We start from the raw sequence: 20,427 nt of genomic DNA, 5'->3' as shown, positions 1-20,427 counted from the left end.
GAACAGGGAACAATGCACGTTCAAGAAAAGAATGTTGCAAGGACCTTGCTCTGAAGTTCAATGAACATTTACTGTCCTTGAAGCTGCCGCATGATATTCTAGAAACTCTTGCAGTGCCAACCCCAAGTTTGCAAAATTATTCATCCGGGTAGAAATGCCGAGAACAGTTAGTGTATGAGAAGTGCTAACTTTACTCTGGATGAAATCCAAACGAGTTGTTCCTAATAGTCAGCTGGCAGAACCATGTCCCTTGTTGCTCGCTGATCATTAACTCCACTAGAGAGCAGCATGGGGTAAGGCAGCCAATCAATGCGTCTGGATCTACCAGCAACTTTAATCACTTAAAACAGAAGATTAGGGATGTGAGTCTGTGCTCTTTACATGTCTCAGAAAGGCATTAAGCATTCCCAGTCCTCCTAGATTTAAACAGGGCAAGTTCCAATGAACAGTGGCTTCCCCATCACACACAAACACAGAACTAATACAGAGGGAAGAAGCTTAGCTCTACAGTAATTTTGTTCCAACTGTGATGCTTTGCTGGCATTCCAGGCCTAGACTATACCACACTTAAGAAATGATAGCATCAGTATCTGAAACACAGTTGCTTAGAACCAAGTCTCATCAGTTTCAGCGAAAAGTATTTTCAGAAAGTGCATGTGTTTAAAGGATCACTGCCTGAAAGGTCTCCTTTAAATTGCTAAGATCTGAAAAAAAATAAAGTAACACCTGTATCAGTTCTACCTGTCATATCGTGGATTTTGGGGAGACTGGCCGCCGCTGCATTTGGGACTGCTTCTGGCGAGAGTATTCCCTGGAGAAGTGTTTGTCAGACGCTGAAAAACATAGGTAAAGAAAGCTTTTCAGAACACCTGGCTTATAACATACAGTGGTACCTTGGTTTAAGAACAGCTTAGTTTATGAACAACTTGGATTAACGCTGCAAACCCGGAAGTAGGTGTTTTGGTTTGTGAACTTTGCCTTGGAATAAGAACATGTTTCGCTTCCTGTTGAGTGTGTTCCATTTGTAAATTGAGTCCCCTGCTGCTGTGGGAAAGCACGCCTTGGTTTAAGAAGGCTTTGGTTTAAGAACAGACTTCTGGAACGGATTAAGTTCGCAAACCAAGGTACCACTGTACTCTTTAGCTAACAAATGGTAGTCTTGATTCTGGACATTTTTTGTTGTTGTTGTTATTTTGGAATGTTCAAAGCCAAAGGGTAGTATTCAACATTGGGCAGGTAGGGCAACAATCTCCCCCACCCCGAAACTGATTTTGAGGCTGCACAGAGGGCTGTGGCGTGAAGAGAAGAAGGTAACGTTCTGCTTTGCAAGCAGAAGTCTGGTCCACTTTGACACAGACAGCACTAGATAAAACGCATAGCAAGAGCTACACTAGCTGAACAGCATTCAGCCCCTTTTCTGTGGTCCAATCAGGGGCAAAATAGTGTAAATGAAGGATTTCCATGTGAAGGTTTTTTGTTTGTTTGTTCCCACCTGTTTTTCCTTATGTGACTGAAACATAATTTAACCTATATAGAGAAAAGTTCCAGGACATTAGCTTTGCAGAAGAGAACAACATATACTCTCTGGTGGCAACTATAATTCCTAATTTACCAGGAGTAAGCTTCATTTAACTTGATGGGGCTTGCTTTTGAGTAAAAGTCCACAAGATCACGCTGTAAGTTACTTTGGCATCAAACCAGAATGACTACATTATTTCCATCACTATCTTACGGCTTATATTGGTATAACCAAGAGCAAATATTTATATTACTGCACAATTATTTAAACATATTGCTTATGCAAGGTTGCTGCCTACCAGCGATCTGTTGTACATGCTCCAGCTATTCTCTAATGCGCTTCTTAAGCCATCGTTGCTGTCGTGAAGTTTCCTGTTGGCTGACCTAAAAAACAAGCCAGGACAAACAAAATTATTCACATTCAGAAGGTATCAGAATTAGATTGTAGAGTTTCAATCATCTGGCATTTTGAAAGCCAACAGATAGAAGGGCGTTTAATAAGGTGACCTTGACTTTTGTGATAGTGGCACAATGGATCAGTATAAATCATTGCATCAAAGACAGCATAAGGAATCGCATTAATGCCATTTAGACTCTTACAGTAACCCCAAAGTAGGGGAGGAGATTTTCCTATATCACGTAATGCTCCCTGAATGGTCCTACAATGGGGAGGGGGGGTTGACTGTTCTGTTATTTTTCTGGGTCTAGCTTGTTCTTTTTAACTTTGCAAGTCCCTTTGGCAGGTGATGCAGCAGCTGATATAAAGGCATTAACCTGTCAGCAATTTGCTAAATTCAAAGCCAAAGCTGATTTCGAGTTGAAAGCAAAAAGGCATAATTAAGATACTGCAGGTCTGAGAGACCCCATAAATGTAAAAAAAAACCACAAAACCACTAAATAACTAACTAAATCAATGATTTCTTGATATGTGAACAAACAGCCTTCAAGGAATGCACTCCAAAGGCTTAACCGTCTGGCCATAATATTTAATATATCAAATGGGAGGGCAGAAATGCAGGTTAGGGAACCAGCAAAACTTTTCATTACAGCCAAGTACATCTGCTTTTCTCTCATTTTATTATGGGTGCTCAAGTATAAAAGTCCATAAATAAAAAGCGATTTATTGGCAGCTTACTGTAGAATGTCTATCTGCCTCTCCAGACTATCTCTGTCTTCCGTGTATTCTCTGATCATTTCTAGTTCTCTGCAAAACAAAAAATTGCACAATTATTTTTCTTTACTGACCAGAGTATACACAGGGAACTAAATAACCAATTTTCTACAAATATGACTACTGAAGACTCTTACCTTTCTGAACTCAAGCTCTGATCTGCAAGATCGCTTTTCAAAGTATCTAACTCGCTCTGAAGGAAAGCGATATTTGTCTGTGCTTCCATAAGATCTTTCTTAAGTTTCTGGTTTTCCTGAAAATAAACCAGGGGAAAACAATGTTACTGATTAAAAATCACTTGTTACATATGTAATTCACGTTCAAAAATACCTAAAAATAAAATATTCACTGCTACTAACTATGAAATGATAATATGAAAATACTTGATGTGCAAACTCATAGCCCATTTAAAGTGCATAAATGCCTCAAGGCCAATCTACATGTTACAGTCCTACATGGAGACTCCTCCACAAACATCTGTAGAGAAGACATACCATATAATGCCACTAAGACAGAAAATGTCTTCAGTCACTGCTATAAGTTCCCATGTCTGCTAATGGTGATGGCAGCATGGAAATTTCATGAAATGAAAAGTAAACACAACATGTACTTTCCAATTAGGTTTCCAATATGAAGAGGTGACTACACGGAAGTTATTCTAGCCGGCCCCAGATCAGTTAATATTAACCCAACCTCACTTAAAGAGCTTCAGGCAATATTTGTTAAGAAACTGGGTCCACAGAACAGAACTGGCCAAAAATATTTTCCGTGAGAAAGAAATGAGAAAGTTATTCTTACTCTGAAAAGCCAGAGTCCTGTAATACCTATACATTCTCCATTGCTAATGTGTGAAAATGACACCCAAGTATGATATACGCAGCTTAAACAGTATAATTTCTTCTCCCTCTGAAATGCCAGTCATCCTTCTTTACAACCTCAACAATTTTCAAGAAAATGCCATCGCCCAACAAGCTACTTAAATATGATCACCCTGAGTAGGAAAATTATAATGCAGCTCATACCAAGGTCAGATCATGTATCCTGTTCTTTAATGCCACCAAATCTTCTTTGTGATGAATGTTTTTAGATTGCTCTTCAAGCTGAAACAGTAAAGACAGTGTGATTGATGTAGCAAAATAACTTTGATGGACACATTAGAATGCATGAAGAGCAGTAGAAAGGGATCAAGTAGTACAGTGGGGGGGGGTTAAAAAAACAAAAACAGACAAACTACAAAGCATTTCAGTACAGCCTTGAAAATAAGACAAAAACGACTATCACAAAAACAGTTCCTTGCCAGCTTGCCTGCTCTTAGCAACTTTAGCCCAATTGTGGAAGATGGGAAGCTGCCTTCTACTGAATCAAACCACTGGCCTGCCTACCTCTTTAGTGTCTACACAGACTGGCAGCTGTTCCCCAAAGTTTCAGGACAGGGGACATTCCCAGAACTACCTGGAGATACTGGGGAATGAACCTGGAATCCTCTGCATGGGAAACTGATACTCTGCCTCTGAGCTACAGTGGTGTGCCAATAACCTACAAAGGCAAGGAACTGACTGCTTTTCCATTTATGAAAGGAACGTCTCCCCATCTGATTAGCTAAAGAGGATTCACACCCATCACAAGCAATAGGTGGGTGGCTATTTAAAGTCTGCTTTGGTAACTGTGAACATTAATAATTTTATGTATTTATTTGGATAATATAAAACAGTAATTCTCAAACAGTTCTACACACACACACGCGCGCGCACACACACACACACACACACACACACGCACACACACACGCACACGCACACGCACACACACACAGGGTGCCACAGATGCAGTCTTGAGTGAAGTGAAACCCTTACTGAGACCTGACATCATCGTTTATGAAAGCACTCTGAAAGCAACTGGTTCCTTCCATTCTCAGAAAGCATGGCTTTGCAGCCCTTCTTCTCCTTCAACTCATAGAGTTCAATCCTACAAACAATCTTCCAGCAAGATGAAGTTCCAGGCTCATCCTCTGAAGTGTGATATGCCCTTAATTACTTCAAAGATAGCAGCGAACGTATCAGAGGATCGAGTCCCAACAAATTTGTCACAAACGCCAGACCGCAAAAGTCAGCGCAACTTACCATTTTAAGTTTTTTTATCGTCACTTGGAGCTCATCCACTTCAGCCTCGTATTGGCGCTTGAGGTCATTCAGAGCCTCTTCTGTTTTCCGCTTCTCCTACAGGCATGATATATTTGTTAAATTACAAATGGCAGGCTTAAGCAATGTACCATCACATGTCTGGGAGGCATCTCTTCCCACTACAGTGCAACGAAAATATTTTGGGCTACCCTTAATGTTTCTACACGTGGCTATGCATGTGTGAGAGTTGGACATATGCTTAGGGATACATGTTGTGCAACCCAAAATATGAAAAGAAGTGCAGGGAAATCCCATGGCACTGACAAGCAAGCACACAACATACAAGGTGACTGTGTCATAAGTCAGCCTTGCATCAGTAATAACTGTGTACATGGTTACCATTAAAATTTATAGTTCGGTACTAACCCACAAAGTAAATATCACCGAAGGAGTGCATTTACATTTGGGGTGTCATACTTCTTAAAATTGCGAGCAGCACTGAATGAAGAACAGAGTAAAGAATGATAAGTGAAATAAGTCATCACCAGGCCAGCCTTGCTATTTCTATCTAGGTGGTAAATTGACTGATACTTGGCAAGATGCTTATCAACTCAGACATTCCATTGTGTGTGTGCACGCTTAGGGAAATACTGATACATTTATAAGGTGGGTTCAAAGTCCATGGTAAGGCCAGTGCTCAGAGATCTGTGGGATCAGCTGTGAATTACCAGCTGCGGTTTGGACTTCACAAAGAACAGGCTCCACCCCACTGCCCCCCTACTAATTCAAATGCTTCAGAGCCTCAGGGACATTTTAGAAGTCACATGTGGCCAGGTGTGCAGCCCTGCCATTCCATCGCTGCGCACACACAAGCTCTTAGGGCAGGCCTGCACAACTTGCGATGTCTTCTACACTACACACATCACAAGAGAAAGGTAGTCTGCTACTCAGGTAGTGGGCCCTAACTAGATGCTTAACAAGCCCCCCATGTGAAGTTCCAGGAAGACAGCAAAAAGAGGAGGTTTATCAACACCTTGGTATGCATGGCCGGTGGGGTCAATTGCCTAAGTGAGTCACAACTTGGGCCAGCTTGCCTTAGGCTTGGGATAGGGAACCTGTGGCCCACCATATGTTGCTGGACTTCAACGCCCCTCATCCCTGACTACTGGTCATGCAGATGGGAAGTGGAGTCCAGCATTAACTGAAGAGCCCAATGTTCATCGAAGAGCCCAATGTTCATCACCTGCGCCTTAGGCGCAACTGAGAAAGCCCTCTCAATTGTGGACACAACCTTTGACAACTCAGAGGCTCCTTCAATGAGTAACCGAGCAATCAAAAGGGGTGGGAGGAAGAGTCACTTGTATGCAGTTTAAAGTACCTGTGCTCTGTTGAATGTGCAGTCTGGAGGTACCGTATTTTTCGCTCTATAAGATGCACTTTTCCCCTCCTAAAAAGTAAGGGGAAATGTGTGTGCGTCTTATGGAGCGAATGCAGGCTGCGCAGCTATCCCAGAATACAGAACAGCAAGAGGGATTGCTGCTTTCACTGCGCAGCGATCCCTCTTGCTGTTCTGGCTTCTGGGATAGCCACATGAAGCCTCCTCAGGGCAATGGGAGGAACGTTGCACCTGCCTGAAGAGGCTTTGCGTTGCTTTCACAGAAGCCAGAACAGCAAGAGGGATCACTGCACAGCGAAAGCAGCAATCCCTCTTGCTGTTCTGGCTTCTGGGATTCAGAATATTTTTTTTCTTGTTTTCCTCCTCCAAAAACTAGGCGCGTCTTATGGTCTGGTGCATCTTGTAGAGCGAAAAATATGGTACTTAGGAATGAAACACAGAAATGCAGCAGCTTAAAACTTCTATATTACTACTAGTCAGAAAACAACTAGTTCTAATTCTTCTTTTAGGGCCAGTTTTAGAGCCACCACATTCAAGGGCTCTGTATGCTGACTGCTGCCACACAGCAGGCAAGTTGCTTGCCCATCATGTGGATCAGGCAATTTCTCAAAAAAGTCACACACACAAAAACTGAGCTAAAAGAAAACCCCTGGTATAGATACAACCAGTAGTTAAAAATGTGCATTTAAGAAAAGAAAAGTTCCAATTAAAATGCACATCAGCCTCTATCTGGCCTAAAAAAAGTTTCTCACAGGCACTGAAAACAGCACCACCCCAGCCACCCTTTCCGTATTAATGCTCCCCACCCAAAAACTGAGGTGGAGAAAGCTCTGACCTTCATACCTTTCACATCCATGGCAACTGGGAGGAGAAAGAATGCAGAGAAAGGTTTCATGTATGAAGCCTCAGGCACAGAAGCCAGAATCTCTTCACTAATTTTCTTAAGCAGAGAAGCCAGTTCTAAAAGAAATATTAGGGCTATAAACATCAACTATTCACCTCCTTCTTGATTTTATGCTCTGCAGCCTGTATTCTCTGGTCCATCTCCTCTTCTAGTTCACCAAGCTGGATTGCTGCTTTATCTTGTGCTCTAAAATGTAAGCATTCACACAAGGCCATCTTGAGAAACTTCAAATAAAATTGAGAATACATGGTTTGTTCCATCCCTAACCTGAATCGGTGGCTCAAGATGTTCCAAGTCAGGCATCTGGGGAAAGGTGAACAAAGACCTTGGTCTCATCTGCAAAGCAGCATCATTCCACTTTAAATAATAACAGCTCCCCCCAATGAATTCTGGGGACTGTAGTTTGTAAAGAGTGCTTGAAGTATGAGATCCCTATGATCAGGCATGGGCAAACTTGGCCCTCCAGATGTTTTGGGACTACAACTCCCATCATCCCTATCTAACAGGACCAGTGGTCAGGGATGATGGGAATTGAAGTCCCAAAACATCTGGAGGGCCGAGTTTGCCTATGCCTGCCTATGGTAGTAACAGAGCAACAATCTACAGAATAGTTCATCAAACAGTCCCTCTTCCCGGGAAACTCTGGGAATCGCAGTACTTTGGGAGGAACAGAAGGTTTCCTAACAACTCCCAGCACCTCTTACGAATTGCAGTTCTCAGGCAGGAAGCCGTGGCTGTTTAAAGTGGTATGATTCTGCTTTAAATGTATAGTGCAGATCGACAACTCCAAATTAAAATCACCTGATTCTCATTACTGACATTAAAAGCAACCAAATTCTCTTAGCATGGTACATGCTACACGGATATCCCAAGCATTGTAACTGCTTAGGACGTCCAATTTCCAAGGCTGTGACTGCAAATGATGTGCAGAACTGTATGTGAAGTGGTTTTCCACACACCATTCTGAACATCTTCCAATGGCAGCACAAAGAAGGCAGCTTCATTTTCCGCTTCCCTTTCTGCTGCCAACTTCCTATGATGTGTTACCACAAAAAGATAGATCAGCTGGGACCTAAAACTGTTGCTTCTCATGGATATACACCATCAGCAACAAAAAGTTCAAACACATTTCACCAGTCATATCGGCCTGGATGTCATACTGCTTGAACAATCTATAATTGATAACTATTTCCTTTTTACATACGTGTGTTCAAAGGTATAACTTTAAAGTAAAGCAGACTTCTGAGAGGACATTTTTTAAAAAAGTTACAATCCTGATTCCATAACGAAGGAATTTTGGTTGTGTCCAGCCACGTTATACTGACTGAAATGAATGAACAAGTTGGTTGTGTCTATTAATTTCAGTGGGTCTACTCTGAGGATATAACCCCATGATTGCAAGGAAAAAACATAGCATGAAAAAGAAAGATATTGGCCTTTGGATCTTAAGCATTTCATTCAGCTTCTCAGAGACTCCAGGATAACCAATGCTAATTTTGTTTTTTGTTTTTAAATAATTTTTATTAACTGGCCAATCACATCAAATTAAATCACATCACATAAATTCCAAATTACAAAGCCAAATTTTTAAATTTTGTTGGGGGAACCCATACTTCAAGATCCAAAGGGGGATTCAGATCATCTTCTTATTACTGCGTTAATGTCCAAATCAGTTCCAATCAGTCCAAACAAAATTCATAATTCTATCCAGTCTTATCTTGGTGTTTCCACATCATATCTTGTTCATATAATTTCTATTTTTCCTTTACGATCTCTTCTGTTAGTCTCCTTAAGCCGATAAGCAAAATAATAATCCTGTGTGGATTTCCCGTTCCTCCACTAAGTCCAGATGGTTTCCATATATCTCCTTCGTAGATAACATCACTCTTTCCATCATAAATTTGGCATTTGTCGCTCTTAAGTCCCACCGAGAAGTTGATCCACGATATGTAAACAACTCTATTTCTCTCTTTCTCCTCCCAGACTCAAGAGCTCCAACAATGCCTCCCAAAATGGCGACGGCATTTTTAACTGCGTCATTCCAAAACTCTTAGCTTTCCAGCTTCATCTTGAAACATTGCTTTGGTTCGAAAGTTTATCTCCACACAGCCTTAAATCCACAGCTTAAGTCCTTAGTTTCTGACTCATTAGGGGAGGGGATTCTTGTTAAATCACATAAGAAAAAGGAAGGCAGGTTTTTCCCCCCTCCCCCCTCAGTCATACCGTATCTTGACGTATCTTCTCATATTTTATTCTTGTCTTGTTATCAGAGATCTCTTCTGTCAGCAGTCTTTACTCCCCTTTTTCCTTGAAGCATGTGCAATTTATCTCGTCCAAATTGTTTCTTTTGAAGATGCTTGCAACTAGCGGCGCGAATCAGGGACGGCGTCCAGGAGTGCCGGAATCCCACAGGAGGGCTTTGTGCCTAGTGCCCCCACCCCCACAAATTCGGGGGTGGTATAGGGCACAGCAGGCAAGGGCCGTCCCCCCCACAATCCTGGGGGGGTTAAGGAGGCCAATTACCCCCATCATAGCCTCCAAATTACCTCGTGTGGGTCGGAGAGATGTTATTGTCAGCCATCTTCCGATGTGCCACCTAGTGGCCCCCTAACCAATGCTAATTTTGACTTCTCACACCCACCAGCCTCATCCAACTCACAGTGAAATTCTGGCAGTTGAATGCTGCCATTAACATTATCATGTGACTTTAAACAACACCATGTACTGCAGACAAAAATGGTAATTGTTTCACTGTGAAGTACAAAACATTTGACTCTTACCTTTTTACAGCTATGGCTAAGTTTTCCATCTCTGCACTCTGAAGCTTGATCTCTCGAATAAAGTTCTTAATAACATGCTCATAAGGTTGAACTAATCGTGGTTCCACGATATTGATGTTCTGATACAGAACACTGACCTGTTCTTGCCTGGAAGAGGAAAAAAATTACTAATTAAAGCATATGCAGATTTTCTCACAAATAATCAGTTTATATCTCATGCAGAGATGGCTGCTGAAATGGCGAAGGAAAAAGGACTCCTATTCAGTTTTCACGGGTTAGGCTTTCCTACCACGAACCAATTATATTTAACCCTTACAAAATTGTTAGCATTTCTTTGGTTAATGGCATCAACTCAGAAGAGATTTGGATATCTTCAAAACAATATTACAAAATGTTTTGTAAACAGTGTAATTGCACAATAATTAATGCTTTTACTGTGGGGACAGAGGCAACTTCTGCACAACTTTCTGAGGGTCACATGCCAGTGGGAAGGTGAAGTCAGAAGCAAAAGTAGGTGGAGGAACAAATGTGATTCTTTGCCTTTGTACGGTAGGCTAGTTTCTACTCAGACGCATCTCTATCTTCCATCCAGATAAGCAAGAGGTCTAATGGGAGTTCAAAGGCAAATTGCAGCCAGATAAACACTCTTCGGGGTGCAAAGCAGGGCCTATGAGTGGTGTGGCCTGGGGAGAGTTTGGAGGGCCAAACAGAAAGGCCTGGAGGGCCACATCTGGCTCCTGAGGCCTGAGGTTCCTCACCACTGGCTTATGTAAACTTGGTAGAAAACGGTTTGCTCCGTGTAAATGCCAACTATGATACTGGTTTTGTGCCCAGGCATGTGCTGTGATAGCTTAGTTCAGGGGTCGGCAAGGTTTACCTCGCCTGGGCTGGTTCACTCCAGCAGAGATCCCTCCGTGGTCTGGATTGTGCGCGCGCAATTGCCGGCGTCTGCGCACGCACAGGCGCGATTTCCGGCGCCGCGGAAGCAAGTCCCCGCGCCACGCTGTGCCGGTTTAGCACAGTGCACAGGGACTCACCAAGCAGGCGGCTCAGTTCGGGGGCAGCTTGTGGGCCAATTAAATGACCCCCATGGACCGCTTGTGGCCCATGGGCCTTAGGTTGCCAACCCCTGGCTTAGTTGGTAGAGCGGGAGACTCTTAATCTCAGAGTCGTGGGTTTGAGCCCCACATTGGACAAAATTCCTGCACTGCAGGGGGCTGGACTAGATGATCCTTGTGTACCCTTCCAACTCTAGAATTCTCCGATTCTCTGTTGATGGCCCCACCTCCTAGGCATCCATGTGTGGGACCAGATACCTGCTTTTATGAAGCCTTTGGGTGAGCAACTGCTCGCTCATAGGCTTCCATGCAAATGGCTCTCCTGATCACATGGGTGGCCTCCTTGTGTAGAAGACCACACACCCAGCAGCTGCTTCGGCACAGGCTTTGCCAGTTCAGATGTGTGCCCCAATGCATAGGCGCCTAGGGAGGGCCAGGGCCAAAGGGACCAGCTCTGCTCCCCAATAATTGTGTGAAGAATATATATAGTGCAAGGTTTTAGATGCAGGATAAACTTTAGAGAAGTGGGCAGAAACCAGCAAGCACACGCCCATGCACTGTTAGTAAGAAAGGCAGCACGATAAAAGCTTTTCTAGGATGCTGTAACAAAAATTAACTTAACTCAACCGATAACCTACCATTGGATGCCACTGGCGTTCCTGTTGGGATAATTAAAGATAGTCAATATATATGATCTAGGAACTGCAACCAAAATACTCATTGGAATTGGTGGTGGAAGAATCAGGGCAAACTGAGGTGGTTTTGGAGCCCAACTTTCATGGATAATAATAATAATAATAATAATAATAATAATAATAATAATAATTTATGCCCCACCCATCTGGCTGGGTTTCCCCAGCCACTCTGGGTGGCTTCCAACAAAATATTAAAATACAATAGTCCGTCAAACATTAATAGCTTCCCTAAACAGGGCTGCCTTCAGATGTCTTCTAAAAGTCTGGTGGTTGTTTTTCTCTTTGACATCTGCTGGGAGGGCGTTCCACAGGGCGGGTGCCCAATTTTATTTTTACAGAACGGTAAGCAAATTTTCAGTGCATCTTCCATAAAATTGTCCAGACATGTAGCTGTCTTAGTTGGCTGCCGCAAAAACAAAACAGAAACAGTCTTACGTCATCTTAAAAACTAACAGATTTATCATGGCATAAAATTCGGTGGACTAGGGCCAACCTTGTCAGGTGCACAAACTGTTCTCCTCAGTTGGCAAGTATGCACAATGGGAATGGGGGGGGGAGATATAAACAGTGGCGCAAAACAACAGCGAGAGGCCCAGTCTGAGACAATTGTGTGCAACGTTCAAATGTATATAAGATAAGCAAAGTGGCAATTCACTATGGCAGTACGTTAACTCACCCCAGTAGTGAGAGGGGATGCCATTGTCTCTATTCAAGGCTAAATAAATAGAATCAAATTCCCCGATAAATTCTAGTCCAACAACTTCACACTGAGGTCTCCCTTTGAAGTTCCTTTGTTTTAGACTGACAACTGCCAGGTCAGTGAGCAAAGTGGGAGACTGAAATGTTCGCCCACTTGTTGCTTTGAATGTTGCTGTTTCTTTATGACAGATTTGCTTCCCATTTGCTCCTTTGTACAGAGACTGACTTGTTTCTCCTGCATTGACCACAGAAGAGCAACTGCGTTGGGGAATGACCCTGGATGGCATGGCTGATATTATGAAGGAGAATAGCAGTGCGGCCTGAGGAGATATGCGAAAAGAACTGGCACCTGGGCTGGATGCAGCGGAGTCTGGTCAAGGCATTTGGCTCAGTTATTGGGCCTGTTGATATCTTTCTGAATGCTTTGAATAATCAGAGAAAGCGTTTGAAGTGTCTGGTCTGGGCAGCTTCCCTCACACACTGGTGGACAGGCAATCTCTGGGGACACTATCCTCCAGACTGGCCTTGTAAGGGGCATCAAATATCCTGACATATCATTTTCAACAAGCAGAGCAGGAAGGTAGGTTCATTTAAAAAAAAATCCACACTTTCCTTTTGTTTTTAACAATCTACTTGCATAAAAATCACCACAGCCTTGATTCTGTCAAAGTTATTAGGTATGTAAGACTCAGGAGGAATAAGGGTCTGAATAAGGTCATTTAGGGGGTTCAGTGCCAAGCTGAGATTCAAAAAAGAGGCTTCAACTTCATAGCTCTGAAATGTCCAGCCTTCGCCAACCTAGTTCCCGGAAGATGTTTTGAAATGCAATAGTGCGCTGTAGCCCAAAACACCTGGAAGGCACCAGGCCAATTTAATGATGATAGCATATAAAAGTTGTTTGTTTGTTTGTTTGTTTACCACCTGCTGTCAGGCATGTTTAAGCCGCTTTGTGGGTCAAATGCTTTTAAAGATTTTTCTCAGGGGGGAGCAACAGGTTTTGTTTCTGCATAATGGCCCATGGCATGCATGCATCAGAGCTTGTTACTTTATTTATTTATTCTACACCCCACCATCTCAACTTCACAATACACATCTCCCCACAGCCCTGCCCCCTCCCTTTCCATAGAGCCCTTGTAAACCTATCTTCGGGAGCTGAGAAGCCGGCTTCGTTGCCCTATTCTGACAGTGCTACCTTTTGTTCTGGTTCTCAAGCGCGTCACAGCTGCTGTTCTTGGAGATTTTTCAGCTTCAAAGATTAAACAAACAAGGAGCCTGAAAGAAGGGAGGTTGAAAGCTTAAGGCTCAACCCCCCCCCCCCCCAGCCATGCTGTTCAGTCTGCGCCTGCTGAGCTCAGCTAGGAAGAGCCGCTGCTGTCACAAACATATGGCGGCAATTGCGGGAGTTTGCTCAGCTTATTTGATCTCAAAAACCACAATATGGTTTCATTGTTCCTCGCTGGCCCAATTACAACTGTCAAAAGAGCTTGATTCAGCAGACTCCGGCGGCCTACATTTATGCTGTGCCAGTCAGGTGCAAGGAGCGAGAAAACACACCACAGGCAAGCGCAACAGCGCAACCCTCTCCGGAAGCACCAGGAGTCACAAGGAGGCGATGGGGTCTTCCTAAATTAGAGGCGACAGCGGGCACTCACCTGAATGCTTATATACAAAAAGACTGAATGAGATCTGAAATTAAAAGCACACGTTGGCAACTGCTACCACCAGCCCCAGAGCCATTTTGGAAACAGAGAAGTTTTTTAACTACGGTCAGCTGGGAAAACAAAGACATCCTTAATCTTCAGTGAATGGCAACGCCACCAGTTAAAGGCTTCTGCGGGGGGGCGGCCTTGTATGGGCCATTCAACAGGAGCTCCACAGCACCTTCACAGAGGCACAGGGTACCAGAAATAGAGATTTACAAAGCAATAGAGAAATATAGATTAACAAGCAGCCCAGTCTTCAACTGGGTTGTGTCCCACTTTCAGATTGTGGCCTGATCTAAGGTCGGTCACAGCAGTAGCACCAGACAAATATATGAAAGAAAGGAAAAGAGTTGGCTTCCCAAATGCATGTTTGGATTAAAGCAGGCATAGGGAAACTTGGCCCTCCAGATGTTTTGGAACTACAACTCCCATCATCCCTGACCACTGGTCCTGTTAGCTAGGGATGATGGGAGTTGTAGTCCCAAAACATCTGGAGGGCTGAGCTTGCCTATGCCTGGATTAAAGGCAGGTGCTCAAAAATACTGAAGACTACTGCTCTGCTAGCTAGTCCATGAAATTGCATGGGGCATTTAGAGGAAGGGGCATGTGGAAATCATTCTTCCCTACTGCAGTTTGTATCCAGAGTAGAACCACGGAAATTAATGGACTTAAGTTAATCATGTCCATTAACTTCAATGGGTCTACTGCTAGTATGACCAAGACAGGATATAACCCCATGTTTCAGATCACTTGAGATTATTGTTTCAGAGCAACCTCTACCCCTGATTATCATTACCTCTTACTGTAGCTCAACTGATTGGAAATGGCACATGGTAACTTAAAGGCTGCAATATTCCAGGAGAAATATGTGCAAGGTGGTTCATCAATGCTGCCGCCAAATATTGTGACCATTTGTTGAAAATGAATTATTAAGGAGCAAAAATATTGTGTTCAAAATTCCCATTAACTTTGTCCTTTGCTTCTGCATCAGAGACGAGTCAGAAACAAAATCCAAATACCCCAGAATCACTTTAAGGAATTTCTGATCCACATACACTCAAATACATTTCCAGGTAATGAAATGATAATGAGAAATCTACATTCAGCAGTCAAACCTGAAGCTTGAGTCACCCAAGCTTGAAGAACCGCATTAAGATTTGGAGTTCCACTTGTGGTTGGAGGACAAAGTCATTTTAAAAGCTGCCCCAAGCAAAGTCCCCAGCCATCATGGTGGAGTGAGGAGTGGCACTGAGATGGTGAATGACAGAGCTGTGTGCCACGTGACCACTTCTGAGCTCAGTCAGCTTCTGGACATGGAATGGGAGCTTGTCATCTTGTTCTTCACCTCAGGCTACAAGCGTCTTGGACTAGTCCTGCTGCACTTTAATACAGAAAAAGGACTCAAAACTATGACTAAGCATCAGTGCATTTGCCCCCATTATTACTACTCTGTGCACAGCCCACACCCAAGGAAGTAGGAGGTGAGCATGATGTTTGGCTGGAGACAACAAGCAATCCTTTCCCCTCATGTGGGATAGTGAACCTGAGTCCAGATTAGACTGCTTTGCAACACCAACTACCTAACTTTGTCATGTGTCTCGATTCACCTCAGCTATCCCATTTTGACCATCACTCTGTCTGAAGTGATGCATGAGAATTGCCATTCAGTAGAATCAAACGGGTGGTGCTGTGGTGCAAACTGCAGAGCCTAGGGCTTGCCAATCAGAAGGTCGGCAGTTCGAATCCCTGCCACAGGGTGAGCTTCCATTGTTTGGTCCCTGCTCCTGCCAACCTAGCAGTTCGAAAGCACGAAGTGCAAGCAGATAAATAGGTGCTGCTCCGGCAGGAAGGTAAACGGTGTTTCCGTGCGCTGCTCTGGTTTGCCAGAAGCTGCTTAGTCATGCTGGCCACATAACCTGGAAGCTATACGCCAGCTCCCTCGGCCAATAAAGCAAGATGAGCGCCGCAACCCCAGAGTCATCTGTGACTGGACCTAATGGTCAGGGGTCCCTTTAGCTTTACCTTTAGAATCAAACCACACTCTGCACTGTCACGCCGAACAAAGCTATGGCAATTCACTCTAACACCCTATTAAGCAGCTGGACTGCATTCAAAGTGCTATGACAAACATTGTATCCATGGCATTGCGATAAGGACTAGCTGCTGAAAGGGAGGCAGATGCTTACACAAACTCTCTTTGCACCTGCCTCATTCCACCACCAACTCAGCAGTCTGCTATACCTGAGCACCCTTTGTTTGGCAACCACCATCTTACAAAAATAAGAATAACTTTTCCTTTCAGAAAGCAGGGCAAATCAAGGACTCCCTTCCAAGTTTAAAAAGCACCTATTCTGCAAACCTTTCTGGTTATGTTGTTTTAAAGATAACACACCCACACAATCTATATATTTTTAAAAAAACATACATATATATTTAAGTGAAGACTTTAGGGATTTCCAATCTTTTTTAAAAATAATGTTATAACAATTTTGTAAGATACTGAATAGATAAATGAACAGCCTATAAAGTTCTTGATCATCTGAATTATTCTACATAAGCCCAATATCTCAAATGGGCAACTGCAATCTATATTCAGTTAATATTTTCAATACAGGAGTTTCTGATGCAATAAAACGGAAATATAAATTATGCAGCTCTTGCAAGTTCATATTAGAATCATTACAGGGTACAAAAAGCTATGGCAATACTTCAGTGCTTATCTAACTAGAAGCAGTGCCTACGACCCTCTAGCCTTTTTATTCAGAAATATAAAGCAAAAGACAAGCTACAGTGTTCCAGCTGATTGGTCAGTAAGAATGAAATCTGAACCAATCTTCCAGTCTCCTAACCAATGGTCGCAAAGCTACTGAAATGACAGACAAGTGTGCCGGCAATGACAGCAGCAAGAATATTATTGGCACAACAATGGAAGTAAGAAGAATTACCGACAAAAGAAGAATGGAGGATGAAATTGATGGACTATGCAGAACTGGATAAACTAACCGGAACAATTCGAAACCTGAGGGACCAGAGATTCACAGAAGACTAGTGTAAATTTACAGACTATTTGAAAAGTAATTGTGATGACCAGATTATGTTTGTAGGTTTGCAAGAAGTTTTGTGAGGTAAATTATTTGAATTATTGCAAAAATGGTTAAAGTGGTGGATTGTGAGTTAAGATAATTAGAGGCAATAGGAATTTAAGAAATGCAGAAGAAATGATAAAAATGGTGGATCATCAGAGGTGCTGATGGAAGTCCAAAAAGATTGTATAAGATGTGAAGCTCTGTGGAACGTATAATAATTGGTATGTTGAAATTAATAAAAATTATATATATATATATATATATATATATATATATATATATATATATAAAAGAAATGACAGACAAGTGTAAGCAGCTTATTTTAAATATTTATATGGCAAATGCATACTAAGCTTAATTAGATTCTTGTTGTATCATGTAGATTCATTCCCAGTGTACTCTTGAGTCCCCTTCAATGCATTTCTAGCACTGAGCATTGCTTGTTGCACATTCACCACTAAAGGTTACTGTTCTTTAGATAGAAGCATAACTTTCTTTGCATCCCTTTCAACAGCCTCCTGGTAGACAATTTGCACTCTCACACTTCATGCCAAAGGAGCATCTTGAACTAGGGGAAACGGTGTTCTAATGTGATTCTGTATGAAAGAGCCAGGGCCTTATTAAGCCCACTCAGAACACCATGGAAATCGATACATGGATCAAGTTACAGGCCTCAAGTGTCAAAGTGAACAACAGCAGTGCAATGATCCCCTTTTCGTATGTTCCAGAAAATCAATGATATTTTTTACCTTTGCTTGAAAATCTGACATCTCAGTTCCTTTTCATAATCAACTGCCCCCTCAGCAGCCTCATATAACCAACATGCTTAAGTATAATTAAGCATGAAGGGGTTAAAACCATAGAGTCAGCTGTCCTGCCAGGTTTAGCTAGGTCACACCCTCTCACCTCTTCCACCATGTGAATCCAAGTAGTAAGGCTGTCTAAACTGGATTTTCCAAGCTTAGACAACATGGCTTTAGCAAGCCATCTTTATGTTTCTATACAAATAATTTAGAAACTCTTACCATTTTTTAAGCTAAGTTGCACAGCCTGCTTTTTCTTGCTGCTATCTGGAAAAGCACATAAATCTGACCTTTGATGCCTGGAGCTGCCAGGGACTGAACTCAGGACCCTCTGCATGCAGATAAGATGCTCTGTCACTGAGCTATGGCTCTTAAATAAAGGAGGCATCTGACTAACAACTACCCAAAGCAGGATGTTGGGCCACATCAGGACTGGCTAACCCTTTGGCCCTTTTGATCTTGCTGGACTCCCCAACCAGCGGCCATAATGGGAACTGGACTCCAATATGACAGGTTACCTGCCCATGGCCTAGATCAGCCTTTCTTAACCTGTGGGTCCCCAGATGTTGTTGAACCACAACTCCCATCACCTCTAGCTAGCAAGGCCAGAGCTCAGGGATGATGGGAGTTGTAGTCCAACAACATCTGGGGACCCACAGGTTGAGAACTGCTGGCCTAGATGGAGCCTTAATCGAAACCTAAACATCTCCTCCTATGTGGCTAATTAAATTTTTTAAATTGATTGTGTTTTATTTATCTATTAAGAACACTTCTAAGTCTGTCCTTTAGCCTAAGGGTACAGTACAATGATCAATACATAAATAATTCCAAGGGTACAGTACAATGATCAATACATAAATAATTCCAATATTATTAAAAGAGCAGGTAAAACAAATCCTTAAAATCACGGTCCATAAAACCACTTAGAGCCACTCACTGACTCCTTAACTGAAGCTCCATACTAGCTATAGTATCCTACATAAGCCCAGGCAAACAGCTTTACCTGCTGCCAAAAAGGGGGAAAGCTTTTGGGAGATAGCGAAGGAAGTGCGGTATAAATTATTATATACAGTTGGAAAGAAAGCCCATCTTTGCTGTTCTCTGTCAGAAGAGAACAGTTCAATAGTACAGCAGAAGCAAAATGGCCTTTGAAATCTGACAGAAGAGACCTTACGCCACTCACAGCAAATAATCTACTCAGAACAGCAAGCTCAACTGTTAACATCGTAAGCAAAATGATGGTAACCAATTATTGCGGTTGAAAGAAGCTTGCAATGCAGAAATGCACAGGGTGGCATTTCTTTAGCAGGACCACTCCCTCCTCTGGCATCCCAGGGTGTCACCGTTACTATTTGGTCACTGCACCTTTCACGTCACAGCATGGTTGGGTGAAATGGCTATCATAGATCAGCTATCACAAACAGAGCCTTCTTACTGCGCAAACACAGGGCCCATCCATAAAGGCAAACACAGAATGTGATATGCTTGTCACAAGATAATTTATCACCTCACAGGATTATGAATGCTAAGCCTAAACCCTCGTTCTTGACAATATCTGTTGCAGGCCCAGATAGTCCACTTCCTATGCGTGCTTGTTACTCAGAAGGAGAGCCCACCTCTTAATGGGCCTGAGGATGCAATCCTGTACATAGTTACCTGGAAGTAAGCGCTGCTGAACTCTGCAGGACTCACTTGAGTTGACATGAACAGGATTGCATTAATAGTCCCAGGTACATAGGATACACATGGGATGCGGGTGGCGCTGTGGGTAAAACCTCAGTGCCTAAGACTTGCCGATCGTATGGTCGGCGGTTCGAATCCCCGCGGCGGGGTGAGCTCCCGTCGTTCGGTCCCAGCTCCTGCCCACCTAGCAGTTCAAAAGCACCCCTAAGTGCAAGTAAATAAATAGGTACCGCTTTATAGCGGGAAGGTAAACAGCGTTTCCGTGTGCTGCGCTGGTGCAGGCTCACCAGAGCAGCTTCGTCACGCTGGCCACGTGACCCGGAAGTGTCTTCGGACAGCGCTGGCCCCCGGCCTCTTAAGTGAGATGGGCGCACAACCCCAGAGTCGGACACGACTGGCCCGTACGGGCAGGGGTACCTTTACCTTTACCTTTACATAGGATACACAGGATTCCACAGGAGCATAAGAAGCTGCCTCATAGTGAGTCAGACCACTGGTCCATTTATCTCAATACTGTTTAGACAGAGTGGCAGCGTCTCTCCCAGCCTTACCTGCCCCTGCCGGGGATTGAACTTGCAACCTTCTACATGAAAAGCAGGTGGTCTACCACAGAGCTATGCCCTTTCCCCAAACTGAACTGCAATTCAAGCTGAATGGACACCTGTGTTATTGTCATACATACGGGGAGAGGGAGAGAACACAAACCTAAGAAGAGCCAGCTGGATCGCCAATGGCCCATGTAGATTGCATCCTGTTCTCACGGTAGCCAACCAAAAGTCTGCGGGAAACCGGATGTAGGACCCAAGAACAA

At 43.2% G+C, this 20,427-nt stretch overlaps 1 protein-coding gene across 2 annotated transcripts in view; it reads right to left on the bottom strand.

Annotated features, from left to right (window-relative positions):
* The window catches only part of RASEF (RAS and EF-hand domain containing), a 37,295-nt gene that overhangs the window by 13,622 nt on the left and 3,246 nt on the right, over nucleotides 1-20,427 (bottom strand). The window contains exons 2-10 of one of the 2 annotated variants that reach the window (XM_083576804.1): nucleotides 11,586-11,606; nucleotides 9,890-10,036; nucleotides 7,205-7,295; nucleotides 4,810-4,905; nucleotides 3,712-3,789; nucleotides 2,827-2,942; nucleotides 2,654-2,722; nucleotides 1,818-1,902; nucleotides 742-833 (exon numbers count right to left, since the gene is read on the bottom strand). In XM_083576804.1, coding sequence (XP_083432930.1) covers nucleotides 742-833; nucleotides 1,818-1,902; nucleotides 2,654-2,722; nucleotides 2,827-2,942; nucleotides 3,712-3,789; nucleotides 4,810-4,905; nucleotides 7,205-7,295; nucleotides 9,890-10,036; nucleotides 11,586-11,606 — 795 coding nt within the window. The remainder of the gene's footprint in view (nucleotides 1-741; nucleotides 834-1,817; nucleotides 1,903-2,653; nucleotides 2,723-2,826; nucleotides 2,943-3,711; nucleotides 3,790-4,809; nucleotides 4,906-7,204; nucleotides 7,296-9,889; nucleotides 10,037-11,585; nucleotides 11,607-20,427) is intronic. The other variant, XM_083576805.1, reaches the window with a different exon arrangement.

This window comes from Podarcis filfolensis (genome assembly GCF_964270895.1).
Source record: "Podarcis filfolensis genome assembly, chromosome: 11".
NCBI lineage: Eukaryota > Metazoa > Chordata > Lepidosauria > Squamata > Lacertidae > Podarcis > Podarcis filfolensis.
The sequence above is the reverse complement of the archived record's forward strand: the minus strand, read 5'-3'. Positions and strand labels throughout refer to the sequence as shown.